We start from the raw sequence: 17198 nt of genomic DNA on the forward strand, positions 1-17198 counted from the left end.
AGGTATTTTCCTTCTATACCCATTTTATTAAGTGTTTTAATCATAAATGGATGTTGTATCTTGTCAAATGCTTTTTCTGCATCAATTGATATAATCATATGATTTTTGTCCTTTATTTTGTTTATGTGATGTATCACATTGATGGATTTGCGGATGTTGAACCATCCTTGTACCCCGGGGATGAACCCCACTTGGTCGTGATGAATAATCTTTTTAATGCATTGTTGTATTCGATTTGCTAGAATTTTATTTAGGATTTTTGCATCGGTATTCATTAGAGATATTGGTCTGTAGTTTTCTTTTTTTGTGCTGTCCTTACCAGGTTTTGGTATCAGGGTAATGTTGGCCTCATAAAATGAGTTAGGGAGTACTGTCTCTTCTTCAATTTTTTGGAAGAGTTTGTGCAGAATTGGTATTAGATCCTCTTTGAAGGTTTGGTAGAATTCACTAGTGAAGCCATCTGGTCCCGGACTTTTGCTTTTGGGAAGGTTTTGGATGACTGATTCAATTTCCTTACTGGTGATCGGTCTGTTTAGATTTTCCAGTTCTTCATGGTTCAGCCTTGGAAGGCTATATGTTTCTAAGAACTTAATCCATTTCTTCTAGGTTGTTGAATTTGGTGGCATATAGTCCTTCATAGTATTCTTGGATGATCCTTTGTATTTCTGTGGTGTCCGTGATAACTTCCCCTTTTACGTTTCTGATTTTGTTAATCAGTGTCTTCTCTCTTTTTATCTTAGTAAGTCTAGCCAAGGGTTTGTCAATTTTTTTAATCTTTTCAAAGAACCAGCTCTTTGTCACATTAATTTTTTCTATTGTCTTTTTGTTCTCTATTTCATTTAGTTCTGCTCTAATTTTTATTATTTCCTTTCTTCTGCTGACCTTGGGTTTTACTTGTTCTTCTTTTTCTAGTTCTTTAAGGTGTAACATGAGGTTATTTATTTGAGAGTTTTCTTGTTTCTTGAGATAGGCCTGTAATGAGATAAATTTCCCTCTTAAAACTGCTTTCGCTGCATCCCCAAAATTTTGGTAGGATGTATTTTCATTGTCATTTGTTTCTATGTATCTTTTGATCTCTTCTCTAATTTCTTCTTTGACCCAGTCCTTCTTTAAAAGTATGTTGTTTAATCTCCATGTATTTGTGTTTTTTCCTGCTTTCTTTTTACAGTTGATATCCAATTTCAAAGCCTTGTGATCAGAGAATATGCATGGTATGATTTCAATCTTCTTAAATTTGTTGAGACTGATTTTATGTCCCAATATATGGTCTATCCTTGAGAATGTTCTGTGTACACTAGAAAAGAATGTATAGTCTGATGTTTTAGGATGAAGTGCTCTATAAATGTCAATTATGTCCATTTCATCTAATGTGTCATTTAGGGCTACTATTTCGTTATTTATTTTCTGTTTGGATGATCTATCCATAGCTGTCAATGATGTATTTAAGTCCCCTAGTATAATTGTGTTTTGGTCAATTTCTCCCTTTAGTTCTGTTAGTAGTTGCTTGGTGTATTTCGGTGCTCCCTGATTGGGGGCCTAAATATTGATGACTGTTATGTCTTCTTGTTGTACAGTCCCCTTCACCATTATGAAATGTCCATCTTTATCTCTTGTTATCTTTTTCACCTTGAAGTCTGTTTCATCTGATATCATTATGGCTACACCTGATTTTCTCTGGGTACCATTTGCTTGGAGTGTCAATTTCCACCCTTTCACTTTGAGTCTATGCTTGTCCTTGTAGCTGAGATGTGTCTCTTGTAGACAACATATGGTTGGGTTTAGTTTTTTGATCCAATCTGCTACTCTGTGCCTTTTTATTGGTGAGTTCAGTCCATTTACATTTAGGGTGATTATTGATATGTGAGGATTTCCTGTCATTCTATCTTTAGTTTTCTGGTAAGGCTGTGTCTCCATTGTTTCTTTGCCTTTTTGTTGTTGTCTATTATTTCTGTGTGGTGGTATTCTATGATGTTTCCCTCTGTTTCTTCTTTTATTTCAGTATATATTTCAATTCTGGATTTATTTTGAGTGGTTACCCTTAAGTTTATGTAAAAGAAAGTTTGATATTTAGAGTATTCCATTTTCTTCAGCACGCTTACTTTCTCCATTCCCATATTCCGGTTCAGGCCTTTACTCTCCCCCTTTTTGAGTTTTGGTTGCCACAAATTGTCCCTGTTGATGGTGGTCGAATAGCCTCCTTTAGTATTTCTTGTAGTGCAGGTCGTGTATTAGAAAATTCCCTAAGCTTCTGTATGTCTGGAAAGGTCTTTATTCCTCCTTCATATCTAAAGGATATCTTTGCTGGATATATTATTCTTGGCTCATGATTTCTCTCTTTCAATAGTTTGAATATTTGGTTCCACTCCCTCCTGGCTTGTAGAGTTTCTGCTGAAAAATCTGCTGATAATCTAATGGGCTTTCCTTTGTATGTTACCGTCTTCTTTTCCCTGGCTGCCTTGAGGATTCTTTCTTTGTCGTTGATTTTAGACAGCTTCAATACAATGTGCCTTGGAGAAGGCCTGTTGGGATTGAGGTAACTAGGTGTTCTATTTGCTTCTTGGATTCGAGGGTCCAGTTCTGTCCACAAATTTGGGAAGTTCTCATCGACAATTTGTTTGAATATATTCTCTGTTCCCTTCTCTCTTTCTTCTCCTTCTGGTATGCCCATTATTCTTATATTGCTCTTTCTGATGGAGTCAGAAAGTTCTTGTAGAGTTCTTTCATTTCTTTTAAGTCTCAAGTCTCTTTCTTCTTCTATCTGTGTCATTTCCAGGTTTCTATCTTCGATGTCACTGATTCTTTCCTCCATCTGGTCAACTCTACTACCTAAGCTGGTTATTTCATTCTTAATTTCTTCTATTGAGTTCTTAATCTCCAGAAATTCTATTTGGTTCTTTTTTAAGATTTCAATCTCTTTCGTAAAATGCTCATACTGTTCTTTGATTGAGTTTCTGAGTTCATTTAACTGCCTATCTGTGTTTTCTTGTATCTCATTGAGTTTTTTCAGAACTGCAATCTTGAATTCTCTGTCATTTAAGTCACATATTTCTGTATCTTTAAGTCCCTTCTCTGGAGATTTTTCACTTTCTTTCTGAGCTATCTTGTTGCCTTGGTTATTCATGGCGATTACTGGTTTACTATTTCTCTTCCTAGACATCTACAGGAGTGACTTCTGCAACAGGTTGATAGAAAGCGGTCTTTCTTTTGTTTGCCAGTACTTGTTGGTAGAATGTTTTATTATTTCTCCAACTGCAACTTATTTTTCTCCCTCACACTGTAGTGCTATGTTTTCTCTGCACTATTCCAGCTTCTCACACAATGGGGGATTCCCTGGGAGACGGGCTTCTCATCTGTTAATAGTTTGTCTAGGTCACAGGGCGCAGTGTCCGTGTGGGTATGTGGAGAGCTTCTGAAGTTCCAAAGCTCTTCCTGCACAAGATTTAGAGCCCGTGTGTTTCAGCAGTTCTGTTTACTCCTGCAGGGATCCGCCCAGATAGGTGGGGTCAGGGGCGGGGTGAGTTGTGAGAGGTGGCCCAGAGCAATGGCGGCGACCACCAGCACAGCCGATCCTGCTTCCACAGGTCTCTCCCCTTTGCCGGAACTAGTTGGGCTGTGAATTTGTGTCTGCGGTACACAGTTCTCAAAATAGCAAATTTTCTGTTGTTTTGATCTGACACTGCTACTGTTTCGCTTCTAGCACCGGGCAGGTGGGGGCGGGGCGAGCTCTGGGAGGGGAGGGAGGGGGCGGCTAGTCTCAGTGCCTAAGGCTCCGTTCTCTGCTCGGCAGTGCGGCTTAAACTACCGTTTTCAGCCTTTTTCCCTCAGTCTTTTCTCCGAGGTCTCTGCCGTGAGCGTTGGGTTCAGCCGTGTTATATGCTGTCCCCTCAGCCCCGTGGGCCACAAGCGGAGCCCTAGCAGTCCGAGTTCTTCCCTCTCCCGCAGGTGCGGTAGCTCCGGGAAGCAGCGAGCTCGGTGCACTGAGCTGGGTCTGCGTCCTGTGCTCACGCGGCTCCCTCTCCGCACTTCTCCCTTTCCTCCTCCCTCCACTCGCGCGAATCTCCCACCTGTGGGTGATTTCAGTCGGTAGTGGGCCTCTTCGTCTTGCCTGTCTGCTGTGCAGGGAGTCCTTTGTGGAGTTTTTGTTGTTCGATTCTTTGTAGATTCCAGGGGAGCTTTACAGAGGCTCACCTCACTCCGCCATTTTTCCGGAACTCTATTTATTTTTTGCATGTGGATGTTTAGGTGTTCCAACACAGTTTGGTGAAGACTGTCTTTGCTCCATAGTATTGCTTTTGCTTTTTATGTTTATTTTGGTGTATTTCTGGGCTCTCTGTTCTGTTCCATTGGTCTGTTTTTCTGTTCTGCAATACCACATTGTCTTGATTACTGAAGCTTTATAATAAATTTGAAATTAGTCCTCTGACTTTGTGCTTTTCTTTCAATATTGTTTTGGCTATTCTGGGTCTTTTGCTTCTCTAAATAAACTTTAGAATCAATTTGTCAATATCCACAAAAGAACTTGGTGTGATCTTGATTGGAATTGCATTGAGTCTATGGATCAAGTTGGGAAGAGCTGACATCTTGAAAATACTGAGTCTTTCTATCCATGAACATGGGAGATCTCTCCATTTATATAGTTATTCTGATTTCCTTCATCAGAATTTGTGGCTTTCCTCATATAGATCTTGTACATATTTGGTTAGATCTATACTTAAGTATTTCATTTTCCTGAGTTCTAATGTAAATGGTGTTGTGTTTTTTATTTAAAATATTACTTGTTCATTGCTGATATATAGGAAAGTGACTGACTTTTATATATTTACCTTTTATTCTGCAACCTTGTTATAATCGCCTATTAGTTCCAAGAGCTTTTTGTTGACTCTTTTGGATTCTCTACATGAATGATCATGTCGTCTGCAAACAAGGACACTCTTAGTTCTTCTTTTCCAATCAGGATGATTTTATTTCCTCTTCTTGTCATAATGCATTAGCCAGGACTTCTAATACGATGTTGGAAAGGAGTGTTGAGAGGGACTTTCTTGCCTTTTTCCTGATCTTATTGGGAAAGCTTCTAATTTCTCACCATTAAGTGTGATTAGCTGTAGGTTTCTTTGAAAATGTTCCTTATCAAACTTCAGAAGTTCCTCTCAGTTCCTTGACTGAAAGTTATTATCAAAAATGAGTGTTGAGTTTTGTCAAATGCTTTTTCTGTATCTATTAAAATGATCATGTGAATTTTCTTTTTAGCCTGTTGATGAGATAGATTATATTAATTTATTTTCAAATGTTGAAATAACCTTGCATACCTGGGATAAATCTCACTTGGTTGTGGTGTATACTTTTATATTTTGTTGGATTCTATTTGCTAATATTTTCTTGTGGATTTTGAATCTATGTTGTTTACGAGAAATATCAATCTATAGTTTTCTTGTAATGTCTTTGTCTGATTTTGGTATTAGGGTAATGCTGGCCTTATGGAATGAGTTAAGAAGTATTCCCTCTGCTTCTATCTTGTGAAGATATTTCTGAGAATTGGTATATGTCTTACATAAATGTTTGGTAAAATTTATTACTGAACCCATTGGATACTCTATTCATTTTTCCTTTCATTTCCAGACTGTATAATCTCAATTGACCTATTATCAAATTTGATGATTCTTTCTTCTGCTTAAATCTGCTGCTGACTTCTTCATTTCTGTCATTGCACTCAACTCAAGAATTTCTATTTGGTCCTTCTAAATAATTTTCTCTTTATTGATATTCTTTATTTAGTGAGACATTATTTTCATACTTTAGTTATTTTTAACATGGTTTTCTTTAGTTCTCTGAAGATATTATATTAAATAATCTGAACTCTTTGTCTACTAATGCTAACATGTGGGGCTCTGTGTGACAATTTCTACTAATTGCTTTTTTCCTGTTTGTGGACCATACTTCTGTGTTTCATTGTGTGTCTGGTAATTTTTTTGTAAAAAACTAAATATTTTAGATAAAACAATGTGACAACAGTGAAAATCAGAAAACCCCACAGTAGGGTTTGTTGTTGCTGCTGTTGGTTTTGTTGTTGGTCTTTGGATTAATTCTGTAAAGTCTATATTTCCCGTAGTGTGTGGCCACTGAAGTTTGTTTGGTTAACTTCATGTCAGCTAATGACTGGTCAGAGATTTCTTTAAATGCTTTGAACCAATATGTTTTCCAGTCTTTGCTGAGTGGCTCTGTACTTACTGGGACACACCTTGAAAGATCAGGCAGTTTATGACACTTTTAACCTTCATTTCTTGCTTGCACAGGGCCTCAAAGTCAGCCAGATCTAAGAGACTGGGGACCAATCAGGTCTTACCTGGACATGCAAATGGTCTTCTAGATCATCAGGAATATGTTGCAGCTTTTAAAAGTCCCCTTCGGACAACTCATTCCCCAGATCTTTGTTTTAAGTTTTTGGCCTGGCTCTTTTTTGCCTCAGCTGGTAGTGCAGCCTTAGGTAACTGCAATATTAACTGTCACTGATTGTTTTCCACAAATGCCCTGGGGAGAGGGCTTTGAGCTCTGAGTCAGGTCAAATAATGATGTCCTTCAAATGGGGCTTTTGCACAGAGCTGCAAGACAGATCAAACAATGAAAACGCCCTCCTGATGGGACTTTCTGAACATCCCCAGGCCTAGTCCACTCCTCTGGCAAGGCTTCTGGTTCTCATAGCTTCTATGGTTGCAAGGTTTCTGGTTGTGAAGGCTACTGCAGAGCTGTGTAGAAGGAAATGGGAATAGGCCAAGTTGAAATAGCCTTAAATCCTGCTCTTCTTACTTAGATTCTACAGTTTTTCTTGAATAAACATTCCTAAGATTTTTGTCAACGTTTGGTTAATTTCCAGAGTTCTGAAAAAATTTATTTTGACAAATTTTGCCAGTATATCTATTGCTTTTATGGAGGACTAGATTAATGGAGACCTTCAACCTATCATTCTAGTTGTATTCTCACTTTCCTTTAACTTTCCATAGCAGTTTGTACACCTGTATGAAATTTCCTTATTCTTCTTTGAATTATGATTACATGGATACTTGTCCTCCACTAGAATGTAGGTTTCTTTGGGACAGGAGCTTTCTCTGGCATGTGCAAGGCTTTGCACATAGCAGGTATTAAGTCAACTATGGGCTGGGCAAATATCTCTGTATTCCTTAGATGAATTGGGACTTTGGTTCTGGTATGGTCAGATTAGGCAAAATACCTCTACATGGCAAGGTGATCCAACTTCCTTTATGTCCAGTGTTGGCTCTGTAGCAGGCAGCCATCTTTAAACAATTCCCTGGAGACAACATCAGTTTAACACTGCTGTTTGTCTGTATGTTTTGGGATTATTATCTTAGAATATTTAATCCATTTAACTAACATAAAATATTCACCTGTTATATGCCAGGTATTGTGCTGGTGCTGTAGATGAGGGAATAAGAGTAATAAGAAGCTTTGCCTCTGTGGAGCTTACAGTTCAGAGGGGAGACAGGCCAAAACAAAAATAAAACAAAATAAAACCCCAAAACACTAAGTACAAAGATGCTAAGTATCATGAAGGGAATAAAGTGATATTGAGATAGCAGATATGAATATTTAGTACATTTACAATAACCAGCCTTTTTTGCAATGTCTTTGCATATAGGCAGACATCTGTCCTTTTGTAAAATAGTCCTCAGTGTGTTTTCATTTTCTTTGTCTTCTAGGTTTCTTTCCGGTGTCTGTACACACCGTTTTAGCCATACATCTACTTATATAACATATGTGGAATTCACGGCTTAATTCTTGCCTCTCAGTTAGCATCATCTATTACTGCGATGGTCCTTTCCCTCTTGTTCTCGTAGACCCCTTTGGGGAAGACCTGAGTCAGATGTGAGTGTTGGGAAACTGCTCAAATTTTAGGGGAGTGAATAAAGAAAATACATAAAGGAACAGAGAAATGAGTGGCCATAGGAGTTCATTAGAGTGTTGTCTTGGCATAGACATGGAAGGGAATCCCCTATTGACTGTTGGTTTTGTCTAACTATGTCTCCCAATGGAGGCCAGTAGGGTGGGTGGCAAGTCAGAGGACAGAAAACTTGTGAGATGCAATGGGACTGGATTTGAAGTTTTAAGAGGAGCACACAAAAGTCAATACCAAGCTTATTTTCCACTTCTGACACCCAGCATCTAGTGGAAACAGCCTGGAAATGAGACGAAGGCTAGGAAAATGCAAAGTGGTGAGTGTTCATGTGCATGTAGGTAACTAGGGCACCAGGGCATGACAAGTGTCCCTGGTGACCTCACTAATTGGGCTGTTACTTTTCTCTTTGGCCAGTGTTTATCCAGCATGATGCTGCTCAGCTCTACCTTACAGTCTGGAACCTAATTAAGGACCAAATCACTGATGTGGACTTGGTAAGATTCAAGCACTAGAGAACTCAGAAGTTTAAGATGCTGCTCATGGAACTCATTCAGCGATTGTTAATGTAGTATGTAGAGAAGAGGAAAAGAGAAAATCACATAAACTGCTTCTCATACTGTTTCATACTATTATTGTTATTTTGCACCTTGTTGAGTAGAGCAAAGAACTTTAGTGCTGCCATTTCTGGAGATTCTGTCCAGTGGCTCCAATTTCTGGAAATTGTCCTGACCTGATCTGTTTGTGGCTTGGCACCCTTTTTACCTCTCCCCGCTCTTCCTCTTGCAGGTGGAGAGGCTGCAGGCCCTGTACGTTATCCAGATGAAGGAGTCCTTGATTTGCCTTGAATGCACCACGGAAAGTAGCAGAAACAATAGTAGCATGCTGACCCTCTCTCTTCCTCTTTTTGATATGGACTCAAAGCCCCTAAAAACACTGGTGAGGGATTCCTTTTGGTGAATTTGCTATTCCTACACAACCCAGTACCTCCAGTGCCCCCTTGCTTCTTTAGTCCACCCTGGGCTTTTAAAATATTATTTCTATCTCCTTTACGTGGCTCTGGCTAAGTTCTCCTATGTTTTGGCAAACAAATGTTTTTCCTCCTATTTCCTCTTTCAGGTGCCCCCTCCTGTTTTTTTCTCCAATCAGCAGGCACTTTTTGAGATCCTGCCCTGTGCACCACTCTGGGCAAGACATTCAGGGGGACATAGAGAGAAGCAGAAGAGAAGCTGCAATCCCTGTCTACAGGGTGATGGGCTATACTCTAGGTGGGAAGTGCCAACCCTGCTTCTTCCTTGTTCTCCTGCACAGGAGGACGCCCTGCACTGTTTCTTCCAGCCCAGGGAGTTGTCAGGCAAGAGCAAGTGCTTCTGTGAGAACTGTGGCAAGAAGACCTGTGGGAAACAGGTACACAGTCCCCAAAACCAGATTCTTGCCCCTTGTGAGTTTCCTGGTGGACTCTTCCCAGAGCCCCCAGGGCAGCTCATGACTGTTGATGGAGGGATCCTGGTCAGGCTAGATCCTGATCTGATGGGATCCTGGGACTCCTCAGATCACATCAAGAGAAGGGCAGAGCCTTTTAAAGGTAAGAAGAGAAGGTCCAAGATCAGGGGCCAGAGTTTTTCCCCTCAGGGCTACACCAGCTCCTTAGAGCAGATTCCATTGCTCACCTGGCATCCAGGGCCCGTGTAGGACCAGGGCTGCTCAGGCCTTGGATAGGAGGGCTCAGTTGATGCAGCAGATGGGGGCTGTCCACTGTGTGTTGCATCATTCTGTTCCCTTTGTGGGAAGAAACACATATTGCTGGCCCTGGTATTGCTCTGAATCTGCCCATTTGAAGTGCCTTAGGACTTCATCTCCACAGTGATTTTGCTTTTGTAGGTCTTGAAGCTGACCGATTTGCCCCAGACCTTGACAATCCACCTAATGCGGTTCTCCATGAGGAATTCACGGACAGAAAAAATCTGCCACCCACTGTATTTCCCCCAGAGCTTGGATTTAAATCAGGTCCTTCTGACTGAGAACAACCTCTGCAATGCTGAGGACCAGGTGAGACACGCCTCACCTTCAGTCCCTCCTCACCTCATCGGACACCACGTCCTTTTGAGTTTTGCCTCCCTTTCCCCCTAAGCTACTTGAAGTCACCCAGTCATCAGAGATGGCATGTTTGGGATGCCTTGTTTGTATCGTTCTCTCATCTCATAAAGTATGTCCTCTGCTGGCTATACTTAGGATATGCAAAGGGAGGAAAACTCACCAGCAGCTGGGTGTGGTTCATAGAAACATTTTCATGTATTCAAGAAACATTCATTTTTTTAAAAACAGTGTTTTAATGATGGAAACCTGTGTGTTCCCGAATAACAATGATGAGTTGTTACCTACACCACCATTTGCTCTTTGTAGCTGCTTTTCTTCCCTTTTAAGATTCAAAAGACTATTTCTAAATATTGGGTCTGTACTCATATGCCTCACAGCACTGACTGGGTGAAGGAACCCATAATTCAGGACCTTCCTTTTAAATGAGATGTGTGATACTTACTTGTACATAGATAAACACAACAGCTTGGGTTCTAAATATAATATCAACCAAACCTTCTTAAAACAGCTTATGCCCACTTTGAGGATAATAAGGAAGTAACCAGTTCATTGGGCCAAATTTAATCAAAGTCAAGTTGCATTCAGTTGTCCTGAGTTAATAACTTATTGGAAGTTTCTGAGGAAAAGTGACATAAATATTTTTTCTCCATGTACTAGAAATTCTACATTTAGCAATATATATATATATATATATATATATATATATATATATATATATATGCATTTTTGAACTGTTTTGTTTCATTGGTCTATTTACTATTCATGCTCTAGTATTTTAAATATTGAGGCCTGATAATATGTTAGAATAGCTCCTATTATAATATAGTTTCTTTACCAGTTCAGGGCATATACACTCATAAGAGTGTCATTTTTCTCTCCTGGTTTTCCTTATTTCTACTTGCACAGTCTACCTGATGAAGTATATCTTAATTTTTTTCCACTTAAAAATGACTTTGTTATGGAAAACTTTGAATATATACCAAAGTAGTGAGGGATTATGCAATAAATCCCCACATCCATCAAGGAGCGTAAACCATTATCGAAACTCCCGGCCAGTCTTGCTTTATCTACAGCACCTTCTCTTCTTTCCTTGACCCTCTACTGAATTATTTGGGAGCAAATCCCAGACATCAAACCATTTCATTACGTCACTCTAAAGAAAAAGCACTTTTTCTAAATGTAATCAATTCTGTCTCGTATTTCTTTAGTGTCATCTAATATCCAGTCAATATTCAGAGTCCCCTGACTGTCCTATAATTTCTTTGGCTTGAATCTAATCCAAACAAGGTCTACACTTGCATTTGCTTAAGTTGGTTCCCTCCCTCCCTCCCTCCCTCCCTCCCTCCCTCCCTCCCTCCCTCCCTTTCATCACTTAGGTTAAGTGTCTTTTATGTTTCTTCTCTTTTTCTTTTCATTGCAATTCATTTGGTTGAAGGTATTTTTTTTACATACTCATATATTTAGAAGTGGCTGGTTGGTGTTACTTAACATGTTGTTCTTCTAAGCCCTTGTATTTCTTCTAAATTAGATAATTAGATCTGGGTGTTGCACTGTATTTTTAAAATCCAGCGTTAAGTCCACAAATGAAAATAGAAAATGCCGTGAGCTCTCCCTTTTGGGTGACCTAGCTTCATTTGCACTGCCCTCACCCCGGTCCTTTCTCCTTGGTCCTGTCTCAAAGTCTCAGGTTAGGAACATTATTTCACGGTGTTGGGAAAATAGTATATTCCTGACTAATGTGGAGATCCTGCTCACAGTTAGTCAAAGCTCTGTCTCTCCCTTCACTATTCTTTTTTTCACAGAGAATGATTTCTTATCTTCACTTTCTAAGATTTTAGGGAGTAGAATAACTTACTGCCAAATCTAATGGATACTTTCTGGGCTTTCTCTCTTACTTGATCTTTCTGTGCTAGTCTGTGTTACTGATTCTACTCTACTTCAAAATTGGTCTACCCTCGGTTTCTCTTTTGCTGGATCCTTTCCTGCCTATCTTTTGTTGGTATATAGTTTTAATACCATTCTTTCTTCTCCCCTTTTTTCATATGTCGTCTTATTAATACTCGTGGTTTCAATGATCACCTCAAACTAAAGACTTGCAAATACGTATCTCCTGTCCAGGTCTTTTCCCTTGACCTCCAAACAAGTATACTCATCTCCTAGTGAATATTGTCACAGTCCCAAATTCATTATCTTCATTCCCAGCAGCTCCGCTCAGTATTAACTTTTTAGTGCCGACATCTCCCTAAATCTCCAACCCAGAAACCTGGGATTCACCCTTACAGTGCCCTCTACTTACTCTCCCACCTCTGCCTCCAGTCAGTTACAACGTGTGTACCTTTCATTATTTCTCCCTAATTTTGCACAAATCTGTCCCCTCACCTTACATTCACCCTCGCTTCCTCAGTACAGTAGAGGGGTTAAGAGCTTGAGCTTTGAAGGCAGACAGGCTGACCCATTTATAAGCCCTGACCCATGGGTAGATTACTTTACCTCCCTGAGCTCAGATTCAATCTCTGTAAAGTAGGATTTATACTTGCACCCAGCTTCCAGGTTTGTGTGAATCTTAAATGACACAATGCACATAAAGTCTTGGCCAAATGCATAGTGAATGCTAAAAGTTAACTAATAATTATGTTAATAATGATAATTATCGTTTTATTGATTACTACTGATAGTAATTATTCAAGTTACCACCACTTCTTCCTTGCACTATTGTGGTACCTAATTTATCACACTGGCTTCTGTCTCAATTGAACTCTCCATCCAGTTTTCAAGCCACATTATTTCAGTGTGTTTCTCAAACACAAATCTGATGATGTTCCTCTGCTGAAAACTTTCTGAGGGCTCCGCACTACTCATGAGACAAAGTTCTAATTCCTGACTTGGCCTCGGAGCCTGATCGCTAATGACTTCACAGCACGCTCCCTGACTTCATTTCCTCCGTGTGCTCTGCTCTGTTATGCTGCCGAGCCTTTGCAGTTTCGGGGTCCACATTCAAGGATACACCTTTTCCACAGCTTGTCTGCCAATCTTGTTCATTCTGCAGGAGCAATTCAAGCATGTCTTCTCTGGGGAGCGTTCCTGGCTCCTCAGCCATTCCTCAGCTGGTTGCTCCTCTCCTTTTTGGGGGCAAAAGTTAGGTCTTCCCAAATTTACCTGTAAATTCACCTGGAATAAAACATGGCATTCTAATTATGGCTTACCTTGCTTTGAAATTCTTGAAGTCAGGGACTGTTTGCTGGTCCTGTCGAAGCACCAGTGCCTGGCATGGAGTAGGCACTGAATAAAGGTGGTGAGATGTTTCCTTTTTCTAAAGTAGGCTTAGGAAAGGAGGGATGATGGGCAAATCATGCTATGCCTTGTGTTCTTCCAGCTCGGGGGACAGTATGAACTCTTTGCCGTGATTGCCCACCTGGGGCTGGCTGACTTCGGCCATTACTGTGCCTACGTTCGGAATTCTGTGGATGGAAAGTGGTTCTGCTTCAATGACTCCAGTGTTTGTTGGGTGAGGAACATCATCCAAAATTGCCTCTTGCCCTGGATTAGCTGCCTTTAATATATTCTGAGCCCAGGCCCGGATGGGTCCTCAAGGTTAAGCCACATTATGGTCCTGTTCTCTGTGGGTGGGTGGGACTTTTATGAGGTTTAAAGCTGTTTTCTGTATGAAGTCCCCATCTGGTTTACAGTTCTATAATACCACATAGCTCAGTGTCTAGGTTTTTGGTGTTCTAGGCTCAGTGTCCTGCAGCTTCATGCTTTATGGGAAACTGTACTTGATCTTAGCCAAAAGACCCAGAAGCAATGCTTTATGGGAAACTTATGGAAAAGGAAGAAGAGTTAGAAATACGTAAGTTAGAACTCTGGGCTGAGCATAGCCAAGTTTAAACAGAGGGACAAGGGTACTGAATAAGATTTCATGTACATGGCATCTGTCACTAAATGCTGCAGGTCTTGAGGATTCCTAGGGGTGGGTTTTTCTGTGGAGTGAGGGAGGGCAAATTAGCAGCCTGGATTCTCTCTGGATGCTTAACGAAGGTCAGCTGGATGCTTCACTTTATGTTTATGTACTTCTAGGTATCCTGGGAAGACATCCGGTGTACCTATGGAAATCATAACAGCCGCTGGTAAGAGAAGTGTTTGAGTGACAGAAACCCTGTCAGCTGGCACAGGGGTTTTATTGCTGTATGAAACTTTCATGGATTCAGCTGCCACTAATATTTGCATAGCTCCCCTGTGACTCACTGTTCATCCTCATCTTTTAGTACCCATCCCACTGCACCATGATTTTCTCACAATTTATACTCCAAAAGTACTGAGTGTAAGTAGCTCCCCAAACATTAGGTCCTCTCTGAGGCTTTGCACATGCAGCTCCTGGCTGGTGTTACCCTCTCTTATAGTCAAGGCGAAGTCCCATCATACGCCAGTATCTCTGCTCAGGGCCTTTTCCTGCTCTGTAAAGCTTCACTGATGCACCCAGGTGCACCTGTAGTGGCTTCTCATGTGCTTTCACTGCATTTTGAGCATACCTTTTTTATAGAAAGGATCACACTGTTTTGTAATTGTTTGCTTATATAACTTTCATGTTAGACCATGAAGTCTTTTGGGTCAAGAATCACTCTTTTCCTCTTTCTTTGTCTGGTAGAGTGGTGTCGTGCGGGGGACCCTGCTCGCTGCACCATTTGTCGTGCGGGGCGTCCGGCGGGGTCTCTGCTCCCGCTCCCCATACAAGAACGCAGGATATGGTGAGGCCAAAAAGGAACACCCACGGAGCCATAGGTAGGGGAGTCATACCGCTATATTCCCGCTGGCGGCACTATACTCTCACTGGAGGCTGGATCCACACTGTCCGCAAACCGCCATCCACACTTGCCAGCCCAGCCGCCATCTTCTTGCTAGCCCCCATTCTTCCTCTCTTTCCTCTCTCTCTGCTAGCGTAGCCACAGCAGTTATATTAGTGGCCAAGGCTCACTGGTTACAGCTGATGGCCAACTAGCCACAGCTGATGGCCATGCAATCACAGTTGATGGCCATTTACTACCTGAGCCAGCACCTGTCTATGTGAGGCCGAGAGCCTGGAAACTACTTTCTGGGGCTCTGCCCCCACAAGTGGCTTGTATTTATAAATAAATATCAATAAATTTATCAGTAAATATCAATAACTGTATTTTTAAAAATCAGTACAGAGGGAAAGCTGGAAAGAAAAAGGCTGGGTGAAGTTAAATCACAGATTTTGTAAGTTGTTGTAGGGACAGAGCCAGGAGTGCAGTTTCCAGGCTCTCGGCCTCACGTGGAAAAGTGCTGGCTCAGGTAGTAAATGGCCATCAACTGTGATTGGATGGCCATCAGCTGTGGTTAGTTGGCCATCAGCTGTAACCAGTGAGCCATTAGCCACTAATATAACTGCCGTGACTACGCTAGCAGTAAATGGGGTGCTAGCAAGAAGATGGTGGCTGAGCTAGCAAGAGCGGATTGCAGCTAGCAAGTGGGATTGGTTGATTGGCAGAGAAGTGGACGGCAGATTGCACATTGTGTGGCTCCTGCTTCCTGTATCTCCATCCCAGCCGCCAGCGAGAACATAGTGGTATGACTCCCTTATCTACGGCTCTGTGGGTGTTCCTTTTTGGCCTCACCATGTCCTGCGTTCTTATGTGGGGAGCGGGACCAGAGACCCTGCCTGAGTCCCTGCATGACAGTTGTCCCAGCTGAGTTTCTGGGTTAGGGGTGACATTGTATATCACAGTGATATTTGAGATGATTTCAGCTGCAGAAGCAGGCCTGATAATTTGAAAAAATAATGAATTAGGTAAAATTTGTGTTTGAAATTTTCCTCTAACCTACTTTTTCTCTTTCTTCTAAGCATCTCCCTTTGTCACTTTCTGGTTGTCAGTGATTTCCCCCATTATTTAGGTCGTGGCTGGCAAACGTTTTCTGTAAAGGGCCAGGGAACAGATACATTGGGCTTTGGGACACAGTCTGTGCTGCAACTGTGCCCTTGTAGCCAAAAGCAGCCACTCACACATGAGTGAATGAGTGTGGCTGTGCTCCAGTTAAATGTGTTTGCAAAAGCAGGGTTGGATTTGGCTCATAGGTTTGTAGTTTGTCGGCCTCTGATTTAGATGTTAACTAACAGCAGCTTAGCGATTACTTTTCCAGGTTACCTGTCTTGTTCTCCTCGGAGGTGATGGGTAGATGAACACTTGAGCCAGCAATTTGGAAAGTTTGCTGATGTTTGTCCTATCATGAATTAATAATGTGTCAATTAGCTATGAATGTTTCCTATATGCTGTCATGTTGCATTTTTTTCTTTCTAGGCGGGAAACTGCATATCTTCTGGTGTACATGAAGACTGAGTCCTAATGGATATACCCCAAATCTGGGGTATATATCCCATATCCTAATGGATATACCCCAAAAATGACAAAGTATCATTTTCTTTTTCTATTCCTGAATCTGCTCTTTAAGAGATTTTGCAATTAAGAGAAGTACTATTTTCAAATTGTATAATTTAACTTTATTTATAATCAGGGGTGATTATCAAAATACTGAACAGTGAGATACTGCATAGGTCTTGATCAATCAGAATGGACACTTCCACCAGTGGACCCCAGCCAGATGGTTGGAGCAGGGTCCTGAGTGCTCCTTGCTGTACAAGCCATTGACCCTTTAGTTGCGAGATTGTGGGAATCCAGATGTTTTCAGAGGAGGAGAGAGCTTGCCAGCAATGGTAGCGGGAAGCATTCGGGTGGCAAGGGGCAGTGGTAGGGAAGGAAGTACTTCAATATTTTACAACTAGTATGACCATACTGGTATGTACTGGCTGAATATCATTTCTGTCTATAATTATTTTATTTTTAGAACCCATATTAATTCCATAAAACTCAAGTGTTTTATCATTGTTATTCATTTATTTGACGAATATGTATTGATCACCTACTCGCCATAAGATAATGTGCTAGGCACAATGATGAATAAAATTATTTCTCTCAAAAGGTGTTTGCAGTTTAATGAGTAATTAAAATACATAAGATACAGAGGGTTTGTGTTACAGAATTCAAAGGAAAGTGAAAGTACTTCCATTGTGTGGCCATGGGAGCAGCCTTCAGACTGGAAAGGGGCTTAGGGTGGAAGACAATCCACTTACAGGGAAAAGCACATTCAGTGACATGGTTGAAAAGGGCAAGGCTCAAGGTTCGAAGAT

At 41.0% G+C, this 17198-nt stretch overlaps 1 protein-coding gene across 2 annotated transcripts in view; it reads left to right on the forward strand.

The window, feature by feature from the left end:
* USP18 (ubiquitin specific peptidase 18) overlaps positions 1–16989 on the forward strand; it is a 55415-nt gene extending 38426 nt beyond the window's left edge. For both annotated transcript variants that reach the window (XM_019757219.2, XM_019757220.2), the window contains exons 5-11: positions 8321–8400; positions 8693–8842; positions 9215–9310; positions 9785–9952; positions 13374–13505; positions 14075–14124; positions 16312–16989. In XM_019757219.2, coding sequence (XP_019612778.1) covers positions 8321–8400; positions 8693–8842; positions 9215–9310; positions 9785–9952; positions 13374–13505; positions 14075–14124; positions 16312–16357 — 722 coding nt within the window. In that variant the 3' untranslated portion in view covers positions 16358–16989. The remainder of the gene's footprint in view (positions 1–8320; positions 8401–8692; positions 8843–9214; positions 9311–9784; positions 9953–13373; positions 13506–14074; positions 14125–16311) is intronic.
* Positions 16990–17198: the final 209 nt, after the last annotated feature.

This window comes from Rhinolophus sinicus, chromosome 1 (assembly GCF_057876585.1).
Source record: "Rhinolophus sinicus isolate RSI-liver-muscle chromosome 1, RSI-T2T, whole genome shotgun sequence".
NCBI classification, from domain to species: domain Eukaryota; kingdom Metazoa; phylum Chordata; class Mammalia; order Chiroptera; family Rhinolophidae; genus Rhinolophus; species Rhinolophus sinicus.